Source organism: Symphodus melops (assembly GCF_947650265.1).
Source record: "Symphodus melops genome assembly, chromosome: 7".
NCBI lineage: Eukaryota > Metazoa > Chordata > Actinopteri > Labriformes > Labridae > Symphodus > Symphodus melops.
In genome coordinates this window covers 9,020,565-9,046,927 of record NC_136697.1, presented here as the reverse complement: position 1 = coordinate 9,046,927, position 26,363 = coordinate 9,020,565, and the positions used below count along the sequence as shown (strand labels likewise).

Sequence of the window (26,363 nt, the reverse complement as noted above, 5' to 3'; positions counted from 1 at the left end):
AAAGCTCGGAGGAGTTTGTGATGCTTCTTGTTTTCAATCATTTGCTCAATCCCAAAACACAAAGAAGTTATGTATACATGTTAAATAAAATAGCTTGGGGGGCTGAATTAACAGAAACCTTCCCTCCAAGAATCACAATCTTACATGGTGGAGGAGTTTGCATGTCTATGCCTATGGTCCATGTGAACCTGTGAGCTGTGCTGTCCAGGAAAGGAGCACCTGGTAGCTTCTCCCAAATAAAATTGTTGTCACCAAGAAAGGGTCCATACTACAGTAAGAGCGTTCAACAAACCCCCTATGATGTGGCCTCAAAGTATAAGAGGAGCCGTGCCCTGATGAGGAACACAGGAGCAACGTCCTGTCATCAGACCACAGGGGAGAGCTCCCCTGTGGTCTGATGTGTGGTTACCTTTGTTGAACCACTTTTAGGGACAGACGGGTGGTTCAGTTCCTAGTAAACCAGGTGGCATTCAAAGGTGGGGTAGACCCAGTGCTTACTGGTGAGATTATATATCCCATCTGACTGAGGAATGCCAGAAAACTGGAAAGTGTTGTCAGGGATTGGGATGTCTTGCTAAGACTGTTTTCCCCACAACCTGACACTGGATAAGTGGAAGAAAATGGATGGATAGATATAAAGACAAATCTATTACCAAAAATGTGTAGGCTGGGGCTTAAGCTCTTTCTACCTTTTTAAATAATGCAGATTTGTGATAACCATCCATGGCGTGTTCATATTGAAACAACAGAGTGGTTTTGTTTTCAATGGAATGATGGTATTTTAAACATTTGTTGACATTGCAGTAGAAAGTATTACTTGATGTTCAAATCTGAACTCCATGTTGCCATGAACAAGTTTTACTCCCACAGCTTTTCACAAGGTCTGAAACTACTCCTGCAAACATGCTTGTAATGTAGAAAACAAACTTATTTACCTGCCAGGTATCCACCAACGCAGTTCCATGCAGTTTGTAATGCCTACAGTGTCGCAATAAAAGAATGCCAGTGATCAATAAAACGTTCAAAGCAAATACCCCATTCACTACGTCCCTGTTCCATCTGTGCTACATATAGATAGCAGCTCTAATCTAACACACCTCCTACATATACGTCAAAGACATGCAACACTCCAACACTGAACCCAACAGCTTTTTATCCTCAGTCTTAGCACAACAGGAATCCTCCAACATCAACTCCTAGCAATGTCAGTCATGTCCTCACTTCAGTGTCGAAGCTCTCAAGATTTCTTTTAACTCTCTGAGCATCAAGCATCTCATTGGCAATGCTGCTACATCAACACCTCATGAATGTTTTTTCCGACTTCACACAAAACCGGCATCTAAGCATCCACCCACAGCAGCCTTCAAAGTATCACTTCAAACCATCCAAACGCTCAACATGTAAGGTAACCATGGTTTTACTTCATCCAAATTCCTTTCCGGATTTTGGTTGTCACCATTCACAAAGCCCTGCAGCTTTTTTAAATATTTCATAACTTATCATCTCCCCGCTTTTGACAAGTAATTTGGAAGTCAAATGTGGAAAATTTGCTGTGAAAATTGGACCAAATGAAAGCACAAACTGTTTCATTGGATCTGATATTTGTGATTGTGACATTGGCTTAATTATTTTCTGGTTTAAAGTTTCCCCGCTACGAATTTCACCATAATTAGCAATCATTACATGAGTTTTAGCATTTATTAGCATCAGATGATGCATGCTTATGTTCAGAACCATATTACTATTGTTTATTGTTTAGCAGTTCAGCTGCTTATACTGTAGTAGCCAACTGAGAACTAATAAGCACCAAGATTATCATCCTTCTGTGTATGTAAGCATTCATGTTGCTCCGCTTACACCATTAAATTGAACATTGATCAAGAAACCCACCCACCCAAAACCTCTGTTTTGTGCCAATGTTTCTCCACGCACCATCAACCTTGTTTTTTGTACATTTATCTGGGAAAAAGTGAAATCAGACTCTATTTACAGTTGCTTTTGTTACCTGTATGATTGGGAGTTGCCAGTTTTATCAATCGACATGAAGACTTCCTACTTTTAAGTCAATACCTTACAGAGGTGGAATGATACCAGCTCTCATTTAATAGCTTTCCAATCAGATCTCTTGGCCGTAATGAATTGAATGAAATGAATGAACAGATTTTTGTTTTAACATTAAATGTAACCATTCAAACCCTTCTTTCTTTTCTCCCCAGCCGGTAGACTACGAGAGCCGGAGCTCCTACTCCTTCTCAGTGGAGGTCCTTAACCCCATAGTGGATCCTCGTTTTCTGCGTCGAGGCCCTTTTAAGGACCGGGCGTCTATCAGAGTAGCAGTGCTGGATGCAGACGAGCCTCCGAGGTTCTCACGAGCTCGATACCACATGGATGTGTCTGAAAACTGCCCGCCAGCCTGCACTGTGGGCAGGGTCAGTGCTGTGGACCCTGATACTGGACTTACCAATAACATCAGGTACAGTAATTAGCCTAGCTGCGGTCATGTAGCATAACAAAATTAGATGTGTTGTTTTATTTCTGAAATATGTTGCAAATACATATTCAAACTGTTATACTTAAGCTTTAACAATAATTTCAACAGCAGGTTAGAAATAAATAGGGTGATAAATAAGTTGTTTTTTGTAAGCTTCAGATCAAACGTTAAAAAAAAAATAGTCCAAATGTATGAGTGGTAGCTGTTTAGCCTACCATTCTTCTTTCTCTGTGCTATGCTAGGCTAACAAGCTGCTGCCTTAAGAATGACAATATAGTAAATGTCAAAACGTTTCAGAGGAACTCATCTTTGAATGTTACTTTTCAGGGAGAAAAGTGTGTTTTTCTCTTGTATTGAATGTATTTATCAATGATGGCTAAGTTTTACAGCTAAAAGAAAAACACCTTATGCGGCTGTGAGTTATGTATTTTGTTCTTTTTTTGACATTTTCATTGAAAGATTTGTTCATTCAATTTGTATTGATGTTTTTTTTTTTTAAATCTCAGATAGGAAAATTGATAAGCAAAGAAATGTAGCTTGTATTGATTGGAATTGTAAATCACCGTTCTACTTAACAACACAAAACAAAACAGTTAGAGATAATCAAACAAAAATGAGCTGAGCGAAAAACCATTCAGTGTTTCTCCGACCGCTCACTGTAGGCTAAGTGCTGAAGTTTATAGTTCAATTCTTTCACTTCTGTTTAGAGTTTTTTTTTCAGCACTGAAGAAGGAAGATTTCTCTACAACAACCACAGAAAACAGTGCCCTAATTAGCAGCGGCTAAAGTGCTAAGAGTGAGTGTGTGGGGAGGAATGATAGTTGGTATACTCATAGAGATATTTAGATAATCGGTGGCACTTCAAAAGAACTCCTATCAGCTGCGATAATCTCCCTATATTAATTCTTTGGCCATTTGAATGCAGACTTCCTTATCGCAGCTTCACACACTTGCCCGAGCTGCTTCTTTCGCTCTGCACCCCTCTGTCATCTCTGCTGGCTTCTTCCCTTCACTCCGTATTTTCTCTATTTTCTTTTGCTTTCACCTTCCTTCTCTAAACACAACTATCTTTCTCCTTCTGCCCTATTTCCTTTATTCCAGGTTCTCTATTGATCCTCAGTCAGACCCAGAGGCTCTGTTTCGTATCACTCCAGACACCGGCCTCATCACCACTGCCTCAGAGTTGGACCGGGAGCGCGAGCATTGGCATAACATTACTGTCATCGCCACGCAGAGAGGTCAGACGTCACTCGTGTTATTCCACTTAAAACTGCAACATCATTAGCTTACCTTTCTCAAGGTTTCTTTTCATAGCAGCTGAATCTTTTTGAACCGATCCAACATTTTACCACCTCTGACATCTGCGCCCACTGATGAGCATGAGGGTGTAAGAGGTTTAAGGAAGTGTAAACCTTGTATTGTAAGGTATCTAAGAAGCACATATCCACTGTGTGATGCACTCCACTAAGCAGCTTAGCGTTCGAATCATCAAGCCATGAGCTTAATGCTGTTTGGTGCCACAAATAGTTTGTTACAGCAGCCTGAGAATCAATTGATCTTTATTGTGTGGGTCATCTGATGCTGCAATAGATTTGCTCTTATAATGACTCAACTGGAAAGAAAGAATTAAAGCAACAAATCGAAGACAGATACAGACTGCATGGCTGCAAAGAAGAGCAGAATAGGCCCTTCAGTTTCCAAGTAATGATACCTTATTTCAGTAAATACGAAGGCCCTTCACAGTTTTTATATTTCCTCCAGGAATAAAAAGCATAAATGAACAAAATAGCCAATTAAAGGAACAACTGAAGGTCTGTTTACTGGCTGATCTTGATCTTTTAAAGGTGATCAACCTGTCGTTGTTTTGTCAACGCTGTGTTCAAGAATGAAGCAAATAAACAGATGCTTTGAGTAAATACATCAAGTATCATCCATGTTGGCCGAGTCAAGGACATCTATAGAAAGTGATAAAACCATATAAGCTATGAAGAGCCCACTTAACAGATGGATTGTGGCCTTTACATTCAAAAAAATTGAATGACGATGAAACCTCGAATCCATGTGCAAGGTGAGTACGACAGTTATATAATGTTCAGACAAAGAAAAATCTCAAACTGTCAGCGAGTAGCCGCTTGGATCCCTTGCACTTGCTGTACGTCTTTTTGCCGAAGAAGATGCCAAAGAAAATAAAGGTATTATTAAAGATCTGACTGTATTTATTTCAGCTGAATAACTTCTAGGTTTTTACGAGGACTATTTTTTCTTGGATTGGTGTACTCTATAGCAGTCATGTCTTGCAAGGATCGCCCAAAGAAAAGACGAGGCTATGAGGCTGCATTTATCTCATTTCAATGGAACTGCATGGCACAGAGACATGAATTGAATTTCTGGAAGAAGGACAATGAAGTTAAAAGGGCAAAATCCTTGGAACAGTTTAAGATCGTGTGCTTCAGAAAAAAAGTCTTCCTCTGTTAATAAATAAGGCCTTGGCTTCAACTATCCATTATCCAAAACATTTAGCTCTCTCTCTGTGCTTCTTCTTCAAGGCACTGCTTTAAGTCTGAGAGAAAACAAAGGAAAATGTTTGAAAATGTTACATTTCTTTGGCCTGAACAAAACTAACCAAAGTGGTTGACGATCAAGAAACAGTCATATGAATCATATCAATGATTTCTTTTGCTTACAGAGGTGCCAGTTTAGAAAAGGCTCTTAGATTTGCTGAATGGTTCATTTTGAAAAGCAGTGACAAACCATCTATTCTGTTATTCTGACATTTAAGGATTAACACCAGCCTTCTGCTGAATCCTGGACACTTCTTCCAGTCTCTTTTTGGCAGCTGATGTGCTATTATTTGGCTCTACTCCTGAGTACGCCTTGAAAAAAGGCAGTCACATTGGTTGATGTAAAAGGGACAGTATATTGTTGGAGAGAGCTGTCCAGTGTGCAGGGAAGAGATGTTGTTTTCCTGCCAAGCCCTGCTCAGGACAAACTTAATCCTTACTTAAAATCTACTCAGGGTTCCGAGAGGCAGCGGTGTTGGTCGGACTGTGGCGGCAGCACAGTGTGTGCCTGTCTTGAATAATGAGCTCTATCTAATAAACAGGCTGTGTTGACAGAAAGTGCAGTAGGAGTTCCGCAATGGCTTCGAACAGGCCGGCTCACCCGGTGGCATTACAGCAGGAGCTCATTTTCAGCTTTTCGGCGATGGGAGCTGGTCGCTGTCATCCATGACACAGTGTTACATCTCTAAGCCTGCAAAAATGCAGTGTCGAACTGTGTGTGTTAGTTTACAGAAAGTGTGCCCCCCCCCCCCCTCCGTGGTTGCCTGCTTGGATAAAAGAGTGAAGATGTGTGCCGGGAAGCCGGGATGGTGCCTGAGCCGTGGAGGAGCAGCCCTGAAATGGGATGTTGAATTTTCGGCTCAGAGTCTTGACTCCGCGTTTCAAGCGTGGTTTGTGAGAACTTCATGTTCGAGTGTGTGCATATCCAAATGAATGGGGTGTGGGAGACCCTCTGCCAATCCATTTAAACTGCGCTCTTGTGTAACTGCATGCAGATTGACTGCTTTCTACATCCCTCCTCTGCTCCCTCTCCCTCTTTCATACAGACTCGCACACACGCCACGCTGTTAGATGCTTTGGCTAAGAAGGGAACAGTTTGATGTGGAAAAATGTCACTGCTATGGAAGCATAAGAGCCTTTGTGCTGTAACACCAGCCAAATGAAACCAAGTGCTTCTGTATATTTGGCTCATCGTGTGCTCCCTAATGTGATCGGAGTGTTGTTGAACTTTTTGGACAACGCTGAAATGCTTGATCTCACATATGAGGACAATTGAGTGGATTTCATGAAATGCAATCTTGCACCTGTCAGTGTCAGTGGTGTTAGGTGCATTTGGGAAATGTGTTCATATATTTTTCCCACATATTTCTCTCTGCAGAATGATGCATTGTAAGATGTCTTTTTCTGATTGGCTCTTTCAGACAATCCCAACCAGGTGTCCAGAGTTGTGGTTGCCATCGAGACGCTAGATCTGAATGACAACGCACCGGAGCTGGACAGGCAATACACAACAGCCTTGTGTGACTCCTCATCCATCGGACAGGTCAGTGTGTGTTTTGATGACCTTTGATCTCACTGTTTTTTTAGTCTGCAAGATTTGTGTTCGAAAAATTGCATTTCCAATTTGCTATGAGAAATCATATTTGAACAGCATATTTTGTGTATTGTTATTCTGTTGGTACAAGCTTTTATTTGTATGAAAATGGGATAATCTCGGGGAAAATTGTTGCAGTCTATTAGTCCTCTTCCACTGCAGGAGCATAACAAAACCTAATTTGACGTATAGCCGTTGTCAGAGCGTCTGCTTTTGTTTTCACACCTCTCCTCCTACCTTGGGGACCAGTTCCTGGAACTAAATTTTCGCAACTGCTCATAGAATATTGAAAAGGAATCTGAAGGTACTTTCAAGGGTTGTCTGCAGTACGGAGGATTGTAGTTTTGTGAGGAAGACTAAAGGAACCTTGCACCAAAACGCCTCCAAAAGTTCATTCAAAGTTCAGATTATGGAAAGCCTGAGGTTACGGTTGTCAGGTTCCTGCATTGGCAAAAAGGCTGTATGTGTTGATTTAAGACCTTTTGTGCTCTCTGGGTCAGATCTGGGGTGATAGGGGTGGATTAAAGTGCATTGACTCTTGCTATTGTTTTAATGGTTTTTATCGTACTTGTAGCACTTTGAGATTTTCTTTTAAAGGTGCGCTACAAAACATTTTTATTATTATAATTTTTATTAGCCATCGTGTGTTTAATATTTCACGTTTTCTTTGCATCCACATTTAAATCCATATTTTAGACAAACTAGCTACACACATTACAATGTATCTCAGTCAGTTCAATCACCACTTCCTTTAAAGTTTCTACATGTGCACAGTGATTGGATAATGTATTGCCATTGAATTTATTTATATCCTAGGAGGATGAATCCTGATGACATTCATGATCCTATCATCCATGTGCATGGCTGCTCAACAGTGAGATGTTTCCACAACTTTTGGAAGAATTGATGTGAATTTTTGTTCAGTCATTCATGGTCCACAGAGAGTGACTCATTATGGCAGTACTGAGCCCCTGTCATTTCTTCTACATCAACCACCGGCATCACATTTGGCAACTATTGAATGGACTACCATGACAATGCGATACACTCGCATTAACAGCAGCTCCAGACTTAGAGGACCTCCCCTCGAAAAGACGTGTCGGATTAGCTTCTTCTCCCTGATCCTTGTTGGTAAAGTTAGTATCAGAAGTCCCGCCCCTTTCGGATTTTGGTTGGTCAGGGAAGTTGCATTAAGAGGGGCGACAGTGTTCCAAAAGTTGATCTTTTTTCAACAGAGAGTAGTGTGTGAGCAGCACAGAAAAAACTGAACTGCATTGGTTTTGAATAACAAATATTCTGCCAGGACAAAAAGTGTTCCTCAAATTTTGTGCTTATAAAATGTCTAAAATATTTTTTTTTCTTTGCACATCTCAGTGTGGCCTCCTTTCTACAGGTCAGATCTATAGCTGATCAGCATCCTAGTATTCCTAATGCGCAGCAGGCAGGGTTTAGAATTTGTACAAACCATAAGGTTCGCCGTAGCACCGAGGGATAAAACATTCACCTTGAGTTTGGATTAGAGTTGCCATCCTTGTTACTACGACAGACGGAATGCGAAAAACATTGTCATCGCACAACCTCCGTGTTGTCAGTCCTTTCGAGTTAGTTCCCTTTATTTCTCACAGGGACGTCGTCTTTTAAGAAACATGCAGCACATCAAGGCTGCTTCCATTCAAATCAGGAAGAAGCCATAAAGTATAAGAGCAACTAGAGTGCTAAGCTACGTCTTTTCAGCATCCAGCCACAGTGTGTGCATTCACCATGGAGGCAGGTGAATCCTCCACGGACTGTTATCTGAAAACAGCAGCTATTCACATTGTAATTAAACTCCCCTTTCCTCTCACGCTATCTCCCTCCCTCCCTCCCTCCCTCCCTCCCTCTATCCGTCTTGCTTTATTCGTGGTATTCTCTATTTTTCTGCATCATGCTGGTCTTATTTGATGCATTCTCAATTATAGAAATCATCTCTGTGTCCCTCAATCAATCCATGGAAAGCATCCCTCCATCTTCTGCATTCCATGCTGGTTACTGTACGCCGCCATAATTTGGCATCTTGGCCCATCTGTTGTTGTTCCCTCTTGCTTTTGTCGCTCTGCTTGTGTCTTTTTGTTATTGTTGTTTTGCCACCAAATCTGTGATTCTATGGCAGCGGCATTAATTTGTTCCTGCCTGTGATGTTTATGTTTGCGTGAGTGTGTGCTGCTATGTGACTGAGTGGGAGACAGTTCAAGGAAGAAGGATTGTGATGTCTTTACATGTGTTTTGCGTGTGCGTGTGCATGTCTCAGTGTGACAAGTCATTAGCCAAAAATACGGCTGAAAAGTTGCACGCAGGATCTGATAACGTAATGCGGCTGTGCATAACAAATCTCCTCAAGGCCTAGAGACTGTGACTTACTCAGAGAGCATGTGACGACCTTCATCTTGGCGTTCAGTCGCACAACCAGCACAGGAAAGCATCTCTGAAAGGACGTCTTGTATAATGGCGAATAGAGTGTTTTATCAAAAGAAATTACCCATCTGCTCAGACAGCGTGAGTTTTTTTTTTTTTTTTTTTTTTAATTAATTTTGTTACAAAAGCCTCTGCAGACTTTTGCGATTCTTTAACTGATCAGAAAGTCACACTGCACTGTATCCATGAAGGACACTTTGAGTCAGGTACAGTTGTTTTATCGGTTTGAGTATCACTCACACTCGGCTTGTATCTTTGCTCTAATTGTTCGGCTTGTTTTGACGTCGGCTAATGGGTTGTAGCCAAAAGCCCTCTCTCTGTTTGTGTTTCTCCCATTACCTTCTTTTTTCTCTCCTCTGTGCTCTGTCTCCCCTTCACCCTCACACACACACACACACACACACACACACATTGACACCCTCCCCTCACCATTTCTCCTCTGCTCTCTATCTCTGTGTTTCAGGTGGTGCAGGTGTTGCGGGCAATTGATAGAGATGAGGGAGGGAATGACAGCACTGTGTATTTCAGCATCCCTCCGGAGTCCAGCGCCGCTCTCAACTTCAGCGTCAGGGACAGCGGTGGTAGGCACTCCATCTTTCTGTCTATATATATTTCTCTTAATTCCCATTTTTATGTTCCACACACACTTTTTAAGGCTCTTAATCCCACATTTTCTTTCCGCCTTTCCCTCTCCATCTTCATCTCTGCTCCTACTCTCTTTCTTTTACTCTTCTCCTCTCTACCTCCCCATCTACTCTTTCTGTCCATGCCTCTCTCTTCCACCATCCATCTCCCAACTCCGGTGGCCTCATTGTTTTGCTTTGTTATCCTCCTCTCTTTTAATCGTCCCTCTTGCTCGCCTTTCCATATCCACGACATCCATCTTCTCCCCCACACAACCGCGCAGACTTGCTGTTTCTAATGAAAAGCTTTGAAGAAATTTGAGCTGCTTCATTTAATTCAAAATTTTTTTTCTAGTATATACTCTGTATGTGTGGCTCCTGCGTTGCACAAATCCACTTACATACTGTACTGTTTATGTTGCAAGTAAACGAAGCAAGAGGTAAAGTAAAGAAAAAGTAATACACTTGTAATTATTCATCGTTCATGGCATCAAGGCCAAACATAAGAGGCTATATGTGCGGGGTAAAACATTTAACGTCAGCGTTTTAGTGAATAAAAAAGACACAGTCATTGATTCATAACACTGTTTTTGGTAAATAAGCATCACCTGTTGACTTTCCTGTAAACGAGCACAAACAAACACAGCTTTGTTTGCACTCAGTGTTTCTTTGCCAAAACATATTGTTTGTATCTTTGAGGCCGAACAAACGCGCTGAATAAAACATAACATATTTGCTCTGCTGATGTTTTGGAATATTTTGAAGCATGCACCATTTACAGTAGAGCAAATCACTGATTTCATCAGCTTGTAGTCTTTGTCTTTATTCTGCATGTCAGAGACAGACTGTCAATAGGTGAAATAGAAGGAAACTGAACTGCGCTCACATGGACTACACGTATGCAGAAATACATATTAAAACATCAATGGGGTGCTGTATAGCCTTGCGGTTTTATCATGCGCCCCATGTACAGAGACAATGGTCCTCGTTGCAGCCGCCCGCAGGTTGGAATCTGACCTCGACCCTTTTCTGCACGTCATTCCCCCCTCTGTCCTCCAAACATTTCCTGTCTCTTTAGCTGTCCTGTCTCGTTTAGGCAAAAATGGCCCAAAAATACATCTTAAAAAACATAGCATCAACAATGTTTAATGCTAAGGGGAGTGATGTCTGTGAGCTACTACAGGAAGTCGTCTCAAGCTGCTTAGTAAGACACTAATGACACGGCTTCTTCTCCTCAAACATAAATGGAACACGCCTCGTCCACGCTTGAACTCTTATTTAAAGGTACAGTATGAAGATTCCACCGCCTGGAGGCTCTCAATCAATAACTCAATTACAAAAGATGACGTGAAGGCTAGCGGGGAATCACTGGACTTCTCTCTGCTTTCAGTAGCTTCCTTATGTGGCCTTCCTTTACGGAAGATCCGGTGTTTCCACAGCAACGATTAAACATTCTGTCTCTCTTGGCGGCTTATCATGGCGGCCGCCTCGACAAGACACATCCTGTTACGACTGTAAATATTGGTTTTGGTTTTGATGACTTAGATCTGCTTGAGGTCATGTAACTGCACCAATGCACCCGCCTGTCAGTCATTTGATATTTAATTATCCAAAACACAAGCATCTACCATTATTTGTTTTTGTCTCCAGTAGCACTGAAGCTGGACAAGTAGGTAATTGGAGGTTTATCAGAAAGATACATGAACTGCCTGCTGTGATTAGAAACTAGGTTTTATTTTGGTGTGAAATCCATTTACAGGCCATAAAGCCAAATTGGTCAGCTAAATAACGTTTGAATATGTTGAACACAAAGGCCATTCTCTGTTGGCTCACTGAGATTCTATACATATTTCACTTTATGCAGATGAAATGTTCTTGTTAATGCAGTCTGCACTTGTGTATTTTGTGGCAACTGCCATGACACGAAACATGTTTACTGTTGCCATGGAAACACAAGACGTTACGTCCAAAAGCGCCTCGTAAGGAAACGGGACTGCTCGAAAGTTGCTATTTGTGCTGCAGTGATAAAAAACGTCATGTAATTTATACTTGGATATGTCGTCGGTAAACATATTGTCCTGCTCAGTTTGTCTTGTTCCGCTCCTTTCTGAGTTCATTTTCATCGAGGGTGGGGGTCGAGTAGAAAAGAGAATCACTCCCATGATTCCCCACCAGCCTTGACTTCATCTCTTGTCATTGTTTTTATTGAGAGCCCCCTGTAGGCTGAATTTCCTTACGGTGCTTTTAAGCACTCTTTTGCTCTTATGAGCACTATTTTTCAGCTAATTGTTCCGAAACTTGGCAAACCATGAGAAACACAGCAGCTGTAGTTGGACTGTGGCTCCAGAGAACAAATTGACTGACATCTGCAATCAGAGTCCTCTCTCATGTGTCATCCAACAGGAGAACAATGAAAAAAAAGAACATGTTTTGTTCTCACATGGAGAGCTCGTCTAACAAAGGCGTGCTACATGATTTTCTTTGCTGAAAAGCCAATGATTTGATCTGTGATTTGAATCAGAGAAAATTGTTTTGATCATTGAGTTGAGTGCCTTTCATGCTGGTCTCATATTTTCCACTCTCTGTTATGTGCCCTCTCCTCTAAAGTTGTTATTTTTTATGTTGCATTGCTCATTTAATTTTGATGAAACATATCAAGAAATATTTCTAACATTGACACTTCACATTTCCTTTACTCAAACGTAAAAGAAGTCAGACTGACAGAGTCCATTAGCTGCTCTCTGTGTGAAATTGTTCCAGCCTCTTGTTATTTAAATAAAATGGATGTAAGATGAAAGTTGTGTGGGCTCCTGACATGATCCATGTCTGAAGAGACACTTAAATTGTGTAGCACTTGGAGCTTTGTTCTGCACATACTGGCTTTCAGTCAGAACAGGTGTGAGCTGACGCACGTTTGAAATTGGACAGTTTTCCCACGCAGATGGAATTAGTGGCAGCACTTTTAGATGTAAAACTATATCAGATTTGAGGTTAATAATTTGAAGTCAATTTGGAGCCATCGTATCAAAAATGACATTCAACCATTTAACCATAAACTTAAAAAAACATGTTTTCAAATGTTGTCATATATCAACCAAGAAGTAAGGACATTTTCTCTTCTAGTTCCCTTTCAGACAAGTGGACATCTTTTTGCAACCAGTGCAATCGCCCCCTGCTGGCCGGTAGAAGGAATACAGTCATAAAAAATGTTTGCATTTATACTGTAGCATTTACTCACAGTCCATTTTCCCCTAACAAAATCCTCTACGTGGGAAGCTTTTTTTGCTGATTGGCTAAACCCAAAATACTCAAACGATGGCACCATTCATCCTCTCTGTCTATCTTTTTTTCAGGCCCCACAGCCAGCCTGGTCCTGCTGTCCCAGCTGCAGCCCCTGTCTCGCTCCGCGTCCTCCACCCTGACGCTCTACGTTCCCTTGGTCCTGAGGGACGGGACATCAGGCCTCATAAGCAGCGGGACGGTCACTGTCTCCGTATGTCCCTGCCTGAGAGGAGGGGCGCGGGCCGAGGAGAAAGAGAAGGACAAACAAGCTGAGGGCGAGTGGGACTGGGAACGGGAGGCGGTGTGTCTCCCTCAGCAGTCCACGCTGCCCTCCCCTGGGCTCAGTACTGCCGCCCTGCTGGCTATTCTGGCATGTGTTGCTACACTATTAGGTAAATACTTTGCTTTAACCTGGTTTTTAACATACATTTCGAAGAAGTCTAAGATAACTGTGAGACCATAGAAAACGTAAAGAAGTATTATGCTTAGCTACATCATTTTACTTTACAACAGTGTTTAGTATTTTCAACACAGTGAAGTTATAATACGAACATTTACTGCACATAAAGAAGTTTAATGCTACCCCACAATAAAAGAAGAGTGGTGTGAGAGAGGCTGTTTACCCTCCACTATATCCTGGATACTTCATCTACATATGAAAATAATGGAGGTAGCAGCGTCAATATTTCTCTATACCAGGTTTACTTTCCCTCACAACCCTGGTCCAGTTATCTCCCCTGGCAAGGTCAGCACTAATCACTGCTAAAATAACAACTCTGAGTGATTATCCCAGCCCTCCGGTTTTTGATAGCAGCATAATAAAATGTCACTGCCACCTTTGCAGAAACTCAAATGCTCAATTGGATAATGTGTTAGGTGCTGAGGAGGCTTTGGCTTGTGGCCAGCATCATTGTCATTTCTATTCAGTCTGTTGGATCACTACTCATGCCGTGTTGATGGAGGCATTATCATTCTGGAAGAGCCCAGTTCAATCAAGACAGAGGTGCAACGCAGCGTGAAGGTGATCATGCAAAGTGGCATTTGGAGGAGTTTAGAATTCACTCCTCTAAGTGACAAGGGCATAAACGATACAAGGCAACACACACGACTTTGGAGCGATCACATCAAGTCTGTAGTTTCAAAATAGACTTGACGTTTGTTCAAGTGCTGTCTTGTTTTTCTTGTCTTTAAGACTTCCTTAATCCAGAGCTATTTAACTGGGACCTCCGGGATTCAAGATGTTCCTACAGAAGCTCTGACAGTAGCCCCATCAGGATCCCGTCTGGTTATTAAAAAGGGGCTTGGCATGCATAAGGTGGATATCACACCATTTGGTAACCAGTCTGAGTTAAAGCCTTCTGGATGGAGATTCTAATGAAGACAGAAATACATGTTCATTCTAGCATGAAAAGGCTCCTCAACCCGTTACATGGATTAGAGATTCCTCACTCCTTCCAGCCATCATTTGATTAGATCCAAGGAAATCAAATAATGCGAATAATGCAAAACCACCCAGGGTGCTTCATGTAGACGCACAAGCACATGAACATGTTACCAACCATTCCTGTGCACAGTTGGTTTGACAGTACATCTCCACAAGATGAAGCGTCAGCATAAACTTGGCCTACTAAGCCAGATCAGCCAGGAACATTTTCATTGTACTGTGACAGTAACTATTTAAAAATGGAAATGCAGTTTTGCTTGGCGTTGAATGCTCTGCTTGAAGGATGCTTCCTGGGTTAGCTTAGCAGCATGCCGCAGTTTTCCAGGAAGCACAGTGTTTGACCCCCCCCCCCCCCCCCTGCAGAGCGAACCAAAGGCTTGAGGCAGAAAGGAGGCGGCTCAGGATGTGAAGGCAAAGTTCTGCCAGCAGCAGAGCTTTGACTTTTGGTGTAGGAGAGATCAGTGAGACGGAAATTGTGTAAATGGACCGCCTTGATGTGAGAATGAGCTGTGATTGGTGCGTATGTGTGCGTGTCTGTGTGTGTGATTAGAAGCAATGATTCAATCAGCTGGCTGTCAGCTAATTGCATCTGGGGCGTTTGACTTCCTTGTCCTGCATGAACTAACACAAAGCTTCCTGTTCCATTATAGTAATCAGCATTACTAGTTCTTCTTGTTGTAATTGTATAGCTGCATTGTTTTGTCGACGTTACAGGTGACTTTTACTAACCAAACATCCACCAAGCTGGAACCAACATGCTAGTAGTTTATAGTTGCTTTCATGCTATCTGCTTTGTCCTGCTTTCAAAACTTTGACAGAGCTCTCATCTTAAAAAGAATCAGCTTAAAACATTACATTTAGTCAGTTTTGAACCCATTCCTAAAAATGGAGCGTTGGCATCAATCTGCCTTTATAAACCAGAAACAAAAAGCTTTCATTTTTTGGCTTCCTTTTTGATTGAGTGATTTAAGAAATGCTGCATATTTAAAATGTGAAGTTGTAGTCAAAGCGCTGTGATTCTGATAAGAGTCTCTGTAACTTGTGTCAGGTTGTCTTGTTCATTTTTGGGTGAGCTATAGCTGAAGACTAACCTTAAAGGTTTTCTTAATCTTTCCTCCCAAGGTTAAATTTACAGGAGACGTGCACTTGAGCTTATTTGCTGACAAAGCTGCAACCACAGCGAGACATCACTTCAGACCTTTAAACGACTTTTACCTGACAGCTGAGAAACTCTCAAATTGAACAGCATATCCTTGAGCTTTAACAAAAAATAAATATATGAGGTCCTAGAGCAACCTGTATATAGTTTAATAAGATGGCTATTATCCAGGACTTCAGATTATCTATTTATTCGAAGTGTATTTTGGGTTAAAAAAAAAATCTGTATTTGAAGTGTCCTGACCATAACGAGCAGCAGCACATTTAGACAGAGTAACAGATATTCTATATAGCAAATAAAAATAATGATCAAAACAACTTAGGTCGCAGAGCAGAAGACCATTAAAGCATCTACAACCAGTTGCTTCGTTTTCCAATGCAGGAAATTCATTTTTAAAATGATCAAAAAGAGACGAGCTCCCCCAGAACCAAATCCTTCCGCAGCAGATCCCAGGAGCACCTGAAACTACTTTACGCTTTTTCTGGTGTCTGGCTTGATTGAAAAGACTCCTCCATTAAAGACATCAAGTGACCAGCAGAGGTGGACGGCGCATATTGATCGTTCTAGGCCTCTGGTAGGTCACAGGATTGAAAACTTTCAAAAACAGAGACAGAGCTACACAGCTGCACAGAAACTACAGAGACAGTTTAAACCTTTTTCTCTCTCGGAGACCCCATAAATTCAGTCTTCTTTAACAGTGCAACTTATATTCCAAATTTTTCTCCGTAAAATTAATACTTACATATAAATCTGCATATTACGATTTAACCTTAATCACAGAAACAAACTTGGCAAACCATGTACTTTAAGTTTATAATTTAATGCATGTCCTATCTGATAACATGGAGGAGGCGGAGCTTATGCCTTGCTGCAGCCTGTCAATAGGTGTAACCCAAAATGTTTTTTGCTTCACTTTTTGGAAGCTGTCATGTCATGCATGTTTTAGCACTGTGGTTTAACATATCTTCTGGATAGGGACCGTGTCTACGTGGGTGACGTGTTTTAGGGTAAAACCATTGATGCATGTCGAGGTCATGGTAGATTTCATTTCTTATTGGGTCCAAAGATCTGCAGTTATTAAATGTATTATCAAATATTACAGTAAAGTGTTAAAATATCAGACCGAACCCACCTCTCAGAGTGGATTTATCACAGGTCGCCCTGATGACATCTGTCACAGAGCCACAATAGCTTGATTCTGAGCCCACAGCCCTGGGTCAAATGCAGCTGTCTGCTCTGGGAATATGGGATAAGAGTCATGGAGTCATGGGAGAATAAAGCGTCCATTTGCCTGGCTGGAGCTCAATGTCAATTACACAGTGGAGGCATGCAGCCTGCTGATATGATGTGCCAGCCCTCTAACCCAAGGCCTCTTCTGTATTTGTTTTGTCTCACCTCTTTGTCTGCCTCAAATTTTCTCCCCTGCTCTCTCCTTTATTTTACTCCTTCCCTTTATTTCCCCTGTGACTTCATCCCCTTCCCCATTGTTCATCATTTTTAACAATTTCTCTCCTATGCTCAATATCCTTTACCCCCTCTAACTCCTCTGCAGCGGTGAGTGCCCTGTCATTGTCCCTGCGCCGCCAGAAGCGTGACTCCCTGTCGCCGCTGGAGGAGGACGACGTACGTGAGAACATCATAACCTATGATGATGAGGGTGGGGGCGAGGCCGACACCGCTGCCTTTGACATTGCCGCACTCCAGAGTGCTCCACACAGCTCCCGCTCACGAGGCTATCGCACACTGGACAGCAGGAATGTGTGAGTAGGAGTGCGTGGTTTGTGGGAGAATCTGTTAACTTGCTGTTTATTTGCATCAAACTTCAAAGCTGGCTTTCTCGCTCTACATGTAAAAACAAAGTTGGGAAATAAACAGACTGACCTCTTCAGAGAAAAAGCTTTTATCTCAGTCCAGAAACTTCAGCATCTGATCAAGCTGTAACACCCCGGTCATAATCTGTCACCGATCAAAATGCTGAGACAGAAGGCTACCACGCGCTGCGGTCCGTGGAGACCCCTTTGTTGTGCTCTTTTTGTTAAAGCGAGTTTATTCTCTGCCACATCAGAGTTGTTTGCACCCACTTTGATGTTTCCGAGAAACATTGTTTTTGCCTTTGGACTAATAATTAAACACGATGAATTCATTCTTGCCATATGGGGAGACCATAAAAAAGTACAAAGGCTGTCTTTAGTTTATCGGAAATTGCTTCCATTATTTATGGAGGTGGTCAGAACAACAGTAAAAAGCATATACGTCTAATGCAATCCTCTGCAACATCCCTTTAATATATAAAACACCTTTCTTAAGTTTGTCATGTTTCTTTTTTTTTTTTCTTGACGCTGTTGTCCTGAGGATTGGATAGTTAAAACATTTGGTTACATTGAAGCAGAACAATGTGGTTTAGATGGAGAATTCCCACCAAAGGAATTTTCTTGTTTGTTGGTCGTGGGGAGCAGCAGCAGTACTAAAATGACCTCTGAGGCTGCAGACGGAGCTGTTTTGAGTCTGAGAAAGAAACCCTGATGATGTCGTCAGGTTTTGCTTGGACTGGGCTTGGAAGAGATTTTTTTTAACTGCATACCTATATCACTTCTTTTAGCCTTCATATCTTTTTGAGTTAAAATTAGGATGTCTTTGTTCTGCCTGTCCACAAATGTAAAGAAACATCCTACAATATGGAAATGTTTTACCACCACTCATCACTTGTTAAGTGAATATCTGAATATGCAAAATATGTAGGTAGAGGACATGATTAGTCTTTGTGTTGGAGGTTTTCTGCTTTTCATTAATAGTTTGAGTAATATTCTCCAACCGTGTTTCTGAGGGATTCATTTGTATGCAGGGAAACAGATTGGAGAGCAAAAGATGCAGATTGTATTGGCTCTAATGCAAATACTGTGAACATTTTAACATATTATCATTGTGTGTAATCAGATATGTGCATAGAGATGCAGAGAAAAACACACTGCAAATCTTGTCGAGCCAGCTCCATTCTCACAGTTGAAGTTGCAAGTAGAACTACTGTGACCCTTGTGAGTTTTCCTCAGAGGCCATAGTTATAGTTGTCAGCTAGAAGCCAGTGTTTTCAAAGATTGTAACATAAGGGCCAGTTACAGTCAACAAATGTATTTCTTTGTAAACCCTACTAATATTGGTCCTAACCCCGTGGTCCACTAAGACATATGGTCATAAAACACTCTTTAAATGACCAGGGACCATTTGTCTTGGTGGGCCATGGGGGGTAAGGCCATAAAAAATAATGGCTTTATTCCCAATAGAGACTTTTTTTTGACTGTCACTATTTATTGTTTGCTGTTAAATATGGTGAAAAATGGTACAAAAACAACACAACGTACAGAGTTAAAAGGAGAATTCTCCCTGTGTCTTACAGACGTTACACCCAACGGAACCAAGAAAAAGCTCGTACCTACAGCTGGGCTCAGAACCCAGGTGTGGAGCACAACTATTCAGGACCAGGAGGTCCTCTGTACGGTCGTCTCTGTTACAGCAGCCACACGTTACCGGTTCTTCGGCGCACACCAGGTGGAACATTTGAACCAGGCCTGGCAGAGATAGGATACCGCTTTCCTGCAGGCCATCCAGACCACTCTTTGGTCATCCAGAACCAGGGGGCCATGGTGGGGCCGATGGAATCTGGGGCAGTGTATATAACGCCAACGGACCTCGGCACAGGGAGCCGAACAGGAAGTCGAGCGGGAAGCCGTGATGGTACTGCACCCCAAAGTGGCACATCAGATGGAGGTACACCAAGGACCAGTGACAGCCAGGAGAGAGGAGGGGGCACAGGAACCGCCAGCAACTGTACAGAGGGAAGCAATGAGGATAAAGGGAACCATAGTCAAGATGTGGACTGGGTAAGGACCACGATCACCCCACTTTCACACCGAACTTGAATTTTTTAAATCAAAGTTGATTTGATCCCAAACATATTGCCTTCCATTTTAAATATCCAAGAGGACAGAAATGTAGACTGCATATATGAAGTGGACATAGAACCAGGTTTCAAAAGTGAAGCCAATCTGTAAGTGCCTTAATTGTGCATTACATTTAATGACCAGCAGGGGCATCGCCAGTGGCTGCACACATTAGGCCTGATAGTAGTAAATATTACAAATACCCACTTCTGAGTAGATTTTTTACCTCGGTAAACTCTAAATCCAAGGTTGCAATTCTTCTTGGATATAGTTTGATATTCACTTTGACAAATATTGTCCTGAAATAATGGATGAGCAGATGTATGAATGGACAGATTTATAGCCTGATGTTAAAGGAAACAGACATGCGAGAGACGCTGCATTAAAACATGAATTACAATAAATAAATGAAGTGATTAATGATTGAGGGCGAGCGTTGGAGAAAGCATTAAAGTTGAATGAATGACTCAATTATTCAATTAAATAAGCAAACAAGAAAGTTAGAAAGTAATTACGCAGATATAAAATAATAATAAAGTTTGCTTTCAACCAAACATACCATATAATTGCAGAGATTGCAGCACCGTTATATTACTGGTAGCAGAAGTATGTCGTACAATGCTTGGAGAAAAAGATGATTCAGAGATATCAGCACATTTATATCCTGCTGTTCATTATCTTTTCTATGTTTTGTTTTATTTATTAGATCATTGCAAGGCTCTCTAGTCCTTCCTTTATTTAATTTTCAAATATTTTATCTCCTGATCCCTTCCCTCTCCATCTCCCTCTCACAGTGCAGTGTTAGCTCATTTTAGCATCCAATTAATATGGCTTCTTCCAACTCTGCTTTTCTTCCGCTCTTTTCTGCTCAACGCCTGTCTCTCCCTCCTCTCAATCACTTTTTATCATCACCATCTCCTGCTTATTCTCCATCTGGGCAATATGTCATCACACGCCCCCCGCCATCTTATTACTCCTCTTATTGAATTACCCTTCATTCCCTTTTTTTGTGTATTCAAAACAAAACCTAACAGTACCACACCCATCCCCAGCCCCAAACTGAAACCACTCGTGCTCGCCTACGTCCCCTCCAGGTGCAGTCGGAAACATTACCCAGGGAGCACAACCTCGTCATGACCCGGTCTGGCTCACTGATGGGCCCGGCTCACAGTAGCGGAGGCTGGGTTTGCGACTCAGCGACCCTCCCTTTGGCCGGACGCAGAGCCTCCCGCTCCGGCTTGTCCCCGAAACACACAGGCTCTGTGCAGGCTGAGTCTGACTCCGGTGGAGGAGGAGGAGGTGGAGGTGGAAATGGGGGCACCTCTACTGATGGACAACCTGCCAGTGGACGCAACTACGCCACTGTCCAGCATGGAGAGGTGTCTGGACAGAGGGACTACCCAGGCAGCTTGGGGAGAGGAGGCCTGGAGATGGGGAGCAACTTTGTGGTGGCAAGACCAGACAGGGAGGGCGGGGGGATACCATCGGTCTACCCTGAAGCAGCCGGCTTTATCGGAGACTGGCGTGATCGGATGGGTCTGGGTGGGTATGTTTTGGGCAGGAGGGATATCAGCCCCCAGTTGTTTCCCTTCCATGGGCAGCCGCAGGGGGCATACGGAGGAGTGATGGGCTTTGGGGCGGGCTGGGTCCCAGGGATGGAAGCAGCAAGAGGAGCACACGGTCCCGGGGGTCCTTCTTTGGCACTGAGGGTGGGTGAGTTCCTCCGTCTGCGTCTTGCCCAGGTCACTTTTGACCCTTCACAGCCGCCGTACGACTCTGTGCAAGTGTACGGCCTGGAGGGCACAGGGTCCCGGGCTGGATCTCTCAGCTCTCTGGAGAGTGAAGGAGAAAAGGATACGGAGAAGGAGGAGTGGGGGGCAGGGCTGGAAGAGTGGGGTCCACAATTCCAGAAGTTAGCCCACCTTTTTAAAGAAAGAGAGAAAGAAAGGGAAGAGAAGGAAAACGTTGAAGACAGGGCCATAAAAGGAAATGAAAAGAATAAAGAGAAGGAAAAGAAAGACACAAAAGAGGGAATAGAGAAGGCTGCAGAGGAGGAAAAGACTGAGGGAGGATCAAAATAAAACAAATGGGGGCAAAAGAGGGTAAGAGAGGAAGGGGGGAAATGGGAGGATGATGAAAAGGCAACCAGAGCTCGAATAATGTGAAGAGAAGTTAAAGGAGAGAAAGATGAAGAGGCAAAGTAATAAAAAGAGACAGAGAAAAATGAGTCTGGGGAGGGTGGAGACGGCGAGGGCAGGGGAGGGAGTGATTGATGTAATTTAAAGCAATAAGTGTTGAAACGCTGATATGGTTGAGCACAGATACTGAGACAATGCAGAGGCTGCTTCTGCTCGGGGCAGCAACAATTTGTTAAATGCTTTGGACAAAGAAAAACAACCCAAACATCCAGGACTCGATTTAATTCAGCTCTCACGTATGGAATAGGAAGCAACACGAAACAAGAAGAGAGACGTTTCAGGGCCAGTGTTTGGTCTGCTGCTTTCTGTGTCTGCACGTGTGTTTGTGTGCGAGAGAAGTGTGTGACGGAGGATCGAAGTGCATCCACGCACATGTATGCACGAGTGTATGTGTGTGCAAATTTAACAAAGACAGAAAATGGAGAGATAATTATCCTAAGAGACAAGCTGAAAACGAGACTGCTGACTGATGATACAAAAGCTGCAACATTGCTTTTCATAACAATGTGCAAAAGTAAACATAAAGAAAAAAAAGTTTAGAAAGTAGGATAACACACAGGGGATTTAATATGTATTTAAGTACAAAGCAAACAAGCGGGCAATGGATGTATTGAGAGGAAAATGGCTGGGAAAGTGAGACGATTGTACAGAAACTGTTACTTTTTTTATTCCATCTGCAGTGGCAGAAGAGTGAATTATTCAGCTCACTACTTCATTCCAAATGAAAATGATGAATCATTTAAATCCTGCAAATGATCGTCCCTCCTCTAAGCCCACAAGGAAAACAGATATGGTGAAAAATTTAAGTCATTTTGGGGTGTGATCCCTCACTCCTCCCCCCCAGCTTTTTGTAGTCGAGTGTTGTTATGTTTACAGAGATTTGCACACAAACACACACAGACAAAAAAAGACACCACAAGGCTTTGATTGTACTACAGTGAAATATAAAAGCGCCACCAACACAGAATTCCATCTACTCTATGGAGAAATAACGCCTCTATAATTAATCATTTAAATGTTTTTTTTAACAAAAAGTCTCCTATTTTTTATCCCCCTGTAGTCACTAGTCACACCTTGAAAATAAAGTATGCATGGTTTTCTGAAAGTTATAAAAATCCTTCAAAAAAAGATAAACAAGTCCACTCAAACACTCATTCTGCCCAAATGAAAACCTCCATAGATCTGTGATGAAATGATCATGGAACAAACCCACAGAGATTCCTGCGACAGGCTTTTTTGTTCTTTCAAAAGGTCAGGATGCAAATGAGCTGGAGTTTTCAGCTGGAATGCACTTTTATACTGTGTGATGTCCAATAATAGATTATGAATCATGTCAAAGATTACATTTGTTTTATAAGATGTCAATTAAAGAAAAAGATACATTGTTTGACTGTATGTAAAATCATTTCAGATGTAAATACCACTAGATATTATTGCTAAAAGAGAGTATATAAAAGAAAAACTAGTAAAAAAAAAAAAAGAAGAAGCTGAATTTATATGTCCAAAAGGAGAATTGTTGGGATTATCTGTATGTACTGTAGATTAGAAATGGATTTACTGAGCTGGACTAAACAGCCTCCTGGGCTGAAAACAACACCATGTCTTCAACATCTGTGTACCGATATTAATGAGCAGGTTGGGGCTTGTTTTGTGGTTGCTCTTGTCTGAGATGGACAAGCCAAGGATTCAATTATACATGTGGCCTCTGGCAGATGGTTGTTGTGCACTATATTAGTTACAGAAAGCCTCAGAATCTGCTCGCCCCAGTGAGGAACCAATTTGATGAAAATCCAGTGGAGTGAGGAGAAATTCCCCTCTTAGGCATACAACAAAAATTCATTGTTTTCCCTAAAATCTTGATTATTATTCTGCAAAAGCAGAAATATACACTAAAATGGAATTGGTAATAAATCTCAAGGAAAACTTTGTCATTAGTGTTGCTCTGCCTGGGAGACATGAAATAAGTTTGGTAGATAGTTACTTATCTCTACAAAGATAAGAGAGTGTAGATTTAAGAGTACAATTTTTAATGAGCAGGATAAAATGACTGTCCATTTACTTTAATCTTTCATGTGTTTCAGGAAATGCAACTCAATGACCATATTAGCATTCCTTTGCTTTATCTTGCCTACTGCATATATTTTAATTCAGAAAAGGTTGTAATTTGTGAAATAATAATAATGTTAATAATAATAATTTCAGATTCCAGAGGGAAATTTCTCCGCATATCCTGACCTGAATGTTGATGTCTTTGGTGTAACATCACAGAAATGTCACCTTTTATTACCGGATCACTGTAAAGCCACCCACATAAGTCAAGCTGCCAGCTTTGCTAGAGTCCGCCAGTTTGGTCCACCATAATCTTGTTGTCAAGGTCTTCTACTGTCAGCACTTACTTAACCGATCTGGAGGTCCAAAAGGAAACCCATAACCACCTCTGTACCCTTTACTTGAGCCACAGACGTGTCCACACAGTGCCACTGTGCAGACTGGATGGTGTCCGGTCCAATGTACAAATATCGCACAATGACCACAAGAGTGGGGGGTGCAGAACCAGGGCCAATCTGAGATTAAATTATGTTTGGCCTCAGCAATACGTCAGTATCCTGAAGCTATTTATACCTTCAATCAGCTGTACAACCATTTTAATCCAAAGAGACTCATATACGAGCGAGGACTGTTAACTGGAAGACCACATTGTTTTTGGTGTTGTTTCTCTCAATAGTCATATTGTTGGTCGCTGTAACTGCTGTGATCTGGGGCTAGGGTTGCCATGATACCATATTTTTAAGGTATTAACTTTAAGGTAGAAAAAAGATCATTTAATAGTGATACGTGTTTTAATAACACAACATCCAAAGTCTAAGTCCAATACACCAAAAAATGTCAAGCTAAATCTTGCACACTGTCCTAGTTGCACAGATATGTTGGAAACATTTTGGTCGTGAAAAGTTTCCAATGTAATTGGAGCTCTCTCACTTTTGGCAAACAAATGTGACTGGATATCTGCATTTTATTTCAAGCTTCAGAACTTGTCAGTATCCTAAATAATTTAAATTACAGAAATTCTTTCAATACAGAGATTCTTTCATTTTTTCATTTTCAAGTGTTGAACATTTTGAAAACCTTATCTGGAACAGGGAAATGTACAGTATGGCTGTAATCTGACCAAAGGTTGTTGGTCTTAACCCTTGAGCTACTTGGACATATGTAGAAGTCAAAACAAAGGCGACATTCAAAAGTAGAGTAGTTACATGTATTACTTGCGTTACTTGAGATTGTTCCAAACTGTTGGATCCAATTTGTACCTTGTACCTAAAGTAAATAGGTTTTATTGCTTGTAAAATGGATAGAAATATAGTTGTTTCACATTTAAGCTAGCTGCTACAAAGAAGAAGTTTTGTCTGCCTCTTGAGAAATGTAGGCTACCTAATGTTAGTCCATTAGAAGGCCTTTTCCAGTGGTCTCGAAAAAAATTTGAAAGACTTATTAAATAATAACTAGACTTGTTCCAACTCTTTGGTCTCTATCTTGCATTTCTGGAAGGTTGAAAGTGGTTATCTAGCTAAGTAGCTCAGCTCTTAGCTTGCCAGATGTGCTAGCTCTTAAACCATCTCTCTAGCCTCAACATACACCAAGTTACCGTAGAAACAAATACAACCAATCACAATTAGGCTAACAATTGTTAGCAAACTGAAGCTGTCACTGTTACAGTATAACTTAATGCAAGTCCAAAGTGTAAGTTTAACTGTTTACTGGCTCTCGTGAGATAAAAGGACATTCAAAAACAATTAAGATGAAACATGTGAATTTATCAATGGGGGTAAATAGAAAACATTGTTGTTAGGTTGTCTAGCTTTTGATTTCCTTTTTTAATTTGACATTGTTGTAGCAATGTTGCCATGTCCCTGTTCTCAGCAGTGTTACATTATCATCATAATTGATAGAAACGATGAACAGAACTCAAAATACAAGAACTCACCCAAAAAAAACCTGTGTTATCCTTTACACCTCATTTAATTACATTAAAATTTCAAACAATAATATGGGACAGAGTGATTAATGTCATGAATGATAATTGCCCTGCGTACACCTAGAAAGACTGCCAAAGAACTTGGACCCATTCTGTTATGAGAGTAAGGATTGTTGTTGTTAAGAGCACTAATTCATCATTCAATGTTCTCTCTGCATTTTAGAAGGATGTGCCAGCTTTCTGAGTGCCTCTGTCTCCAAACACACACAAAAACATTCCTCATTTTCACAACAATTATGGCAGTACTGTGGCAGCCATTACTAAAGTAATTATATTTGGTATACCAATAAGTGACCTCTCTTGTACTCAAATGATATGGTTTATTATTGCGTCTTGATTGGCTCCAGGTGTCTCATCTCTGCTGATTCGTCTAAATCAAAGTTCTGCTCCAGCTGATTGGTCAAAATCAAAGTGATGATTCTCTTGATTTGTATTATTTCAGAGTTCTGGAGAGCTGTGCTGACTAAACCACTTGACGGAGCTGATTATTGCGCCTCCTGAGCCCGGCAAATTGATTCAATCAAAAGAGTGATTAGTTGAATAAGTTGTTTAAAAAGGGATAAAAGTCTGCAGACTCAGCTGCGCACCACAG

General features: G+C 41.6%; 1 protein-coding gene across 2 annotated transcripts in view; it reads left to right on the top strand.

The window, feature by feature from the left end:
- cdh24b (cadherin 24, type 2b) overlaps positions 1-22,096 on the top strand; it is a 178,347-nt gene extending 156,251 nt beyond the window's left edge. For both annotated transcript variants that reach the window (XM_079348041.1, XM_079348040.1), the window contains 8 exons: positions 2,217-2,473; positions 3,593-3,729; positions 6,474-6,595; positions 9,561-9,678; positions 13,074-13,394; positions 17,158-17,365; positions 18,997-19,480; positions 20,635-22,096. In XM_079348041.1, coding sequence (XP_079204167.1) covers positions 2,217-2,473; positions 3,593-3,729; positions 6,474-6,595; positions 9,561-9,678; positions 13,074-13,394; positions 17,158-17,365; positions 18,997-19,480; positions 20,635-21,621 — 2,634 coding nt within the window. In that variant the 3' untranslated portion in view covers positions 21,622-22,096. The remainder of the gene's footprint in view (positions 1-2,216; positions 2,474-3,592; positions 3,730-6,473; positions 6,596-9,560; positions 9,679-13,073; positions 13,395-17,157; positions 17,366-18,996; positions 19,481-20,634) is intronic.
- The last annotated feature ends 4,267 nt before the right edge of the window (positions 22,097-26,363 follow it).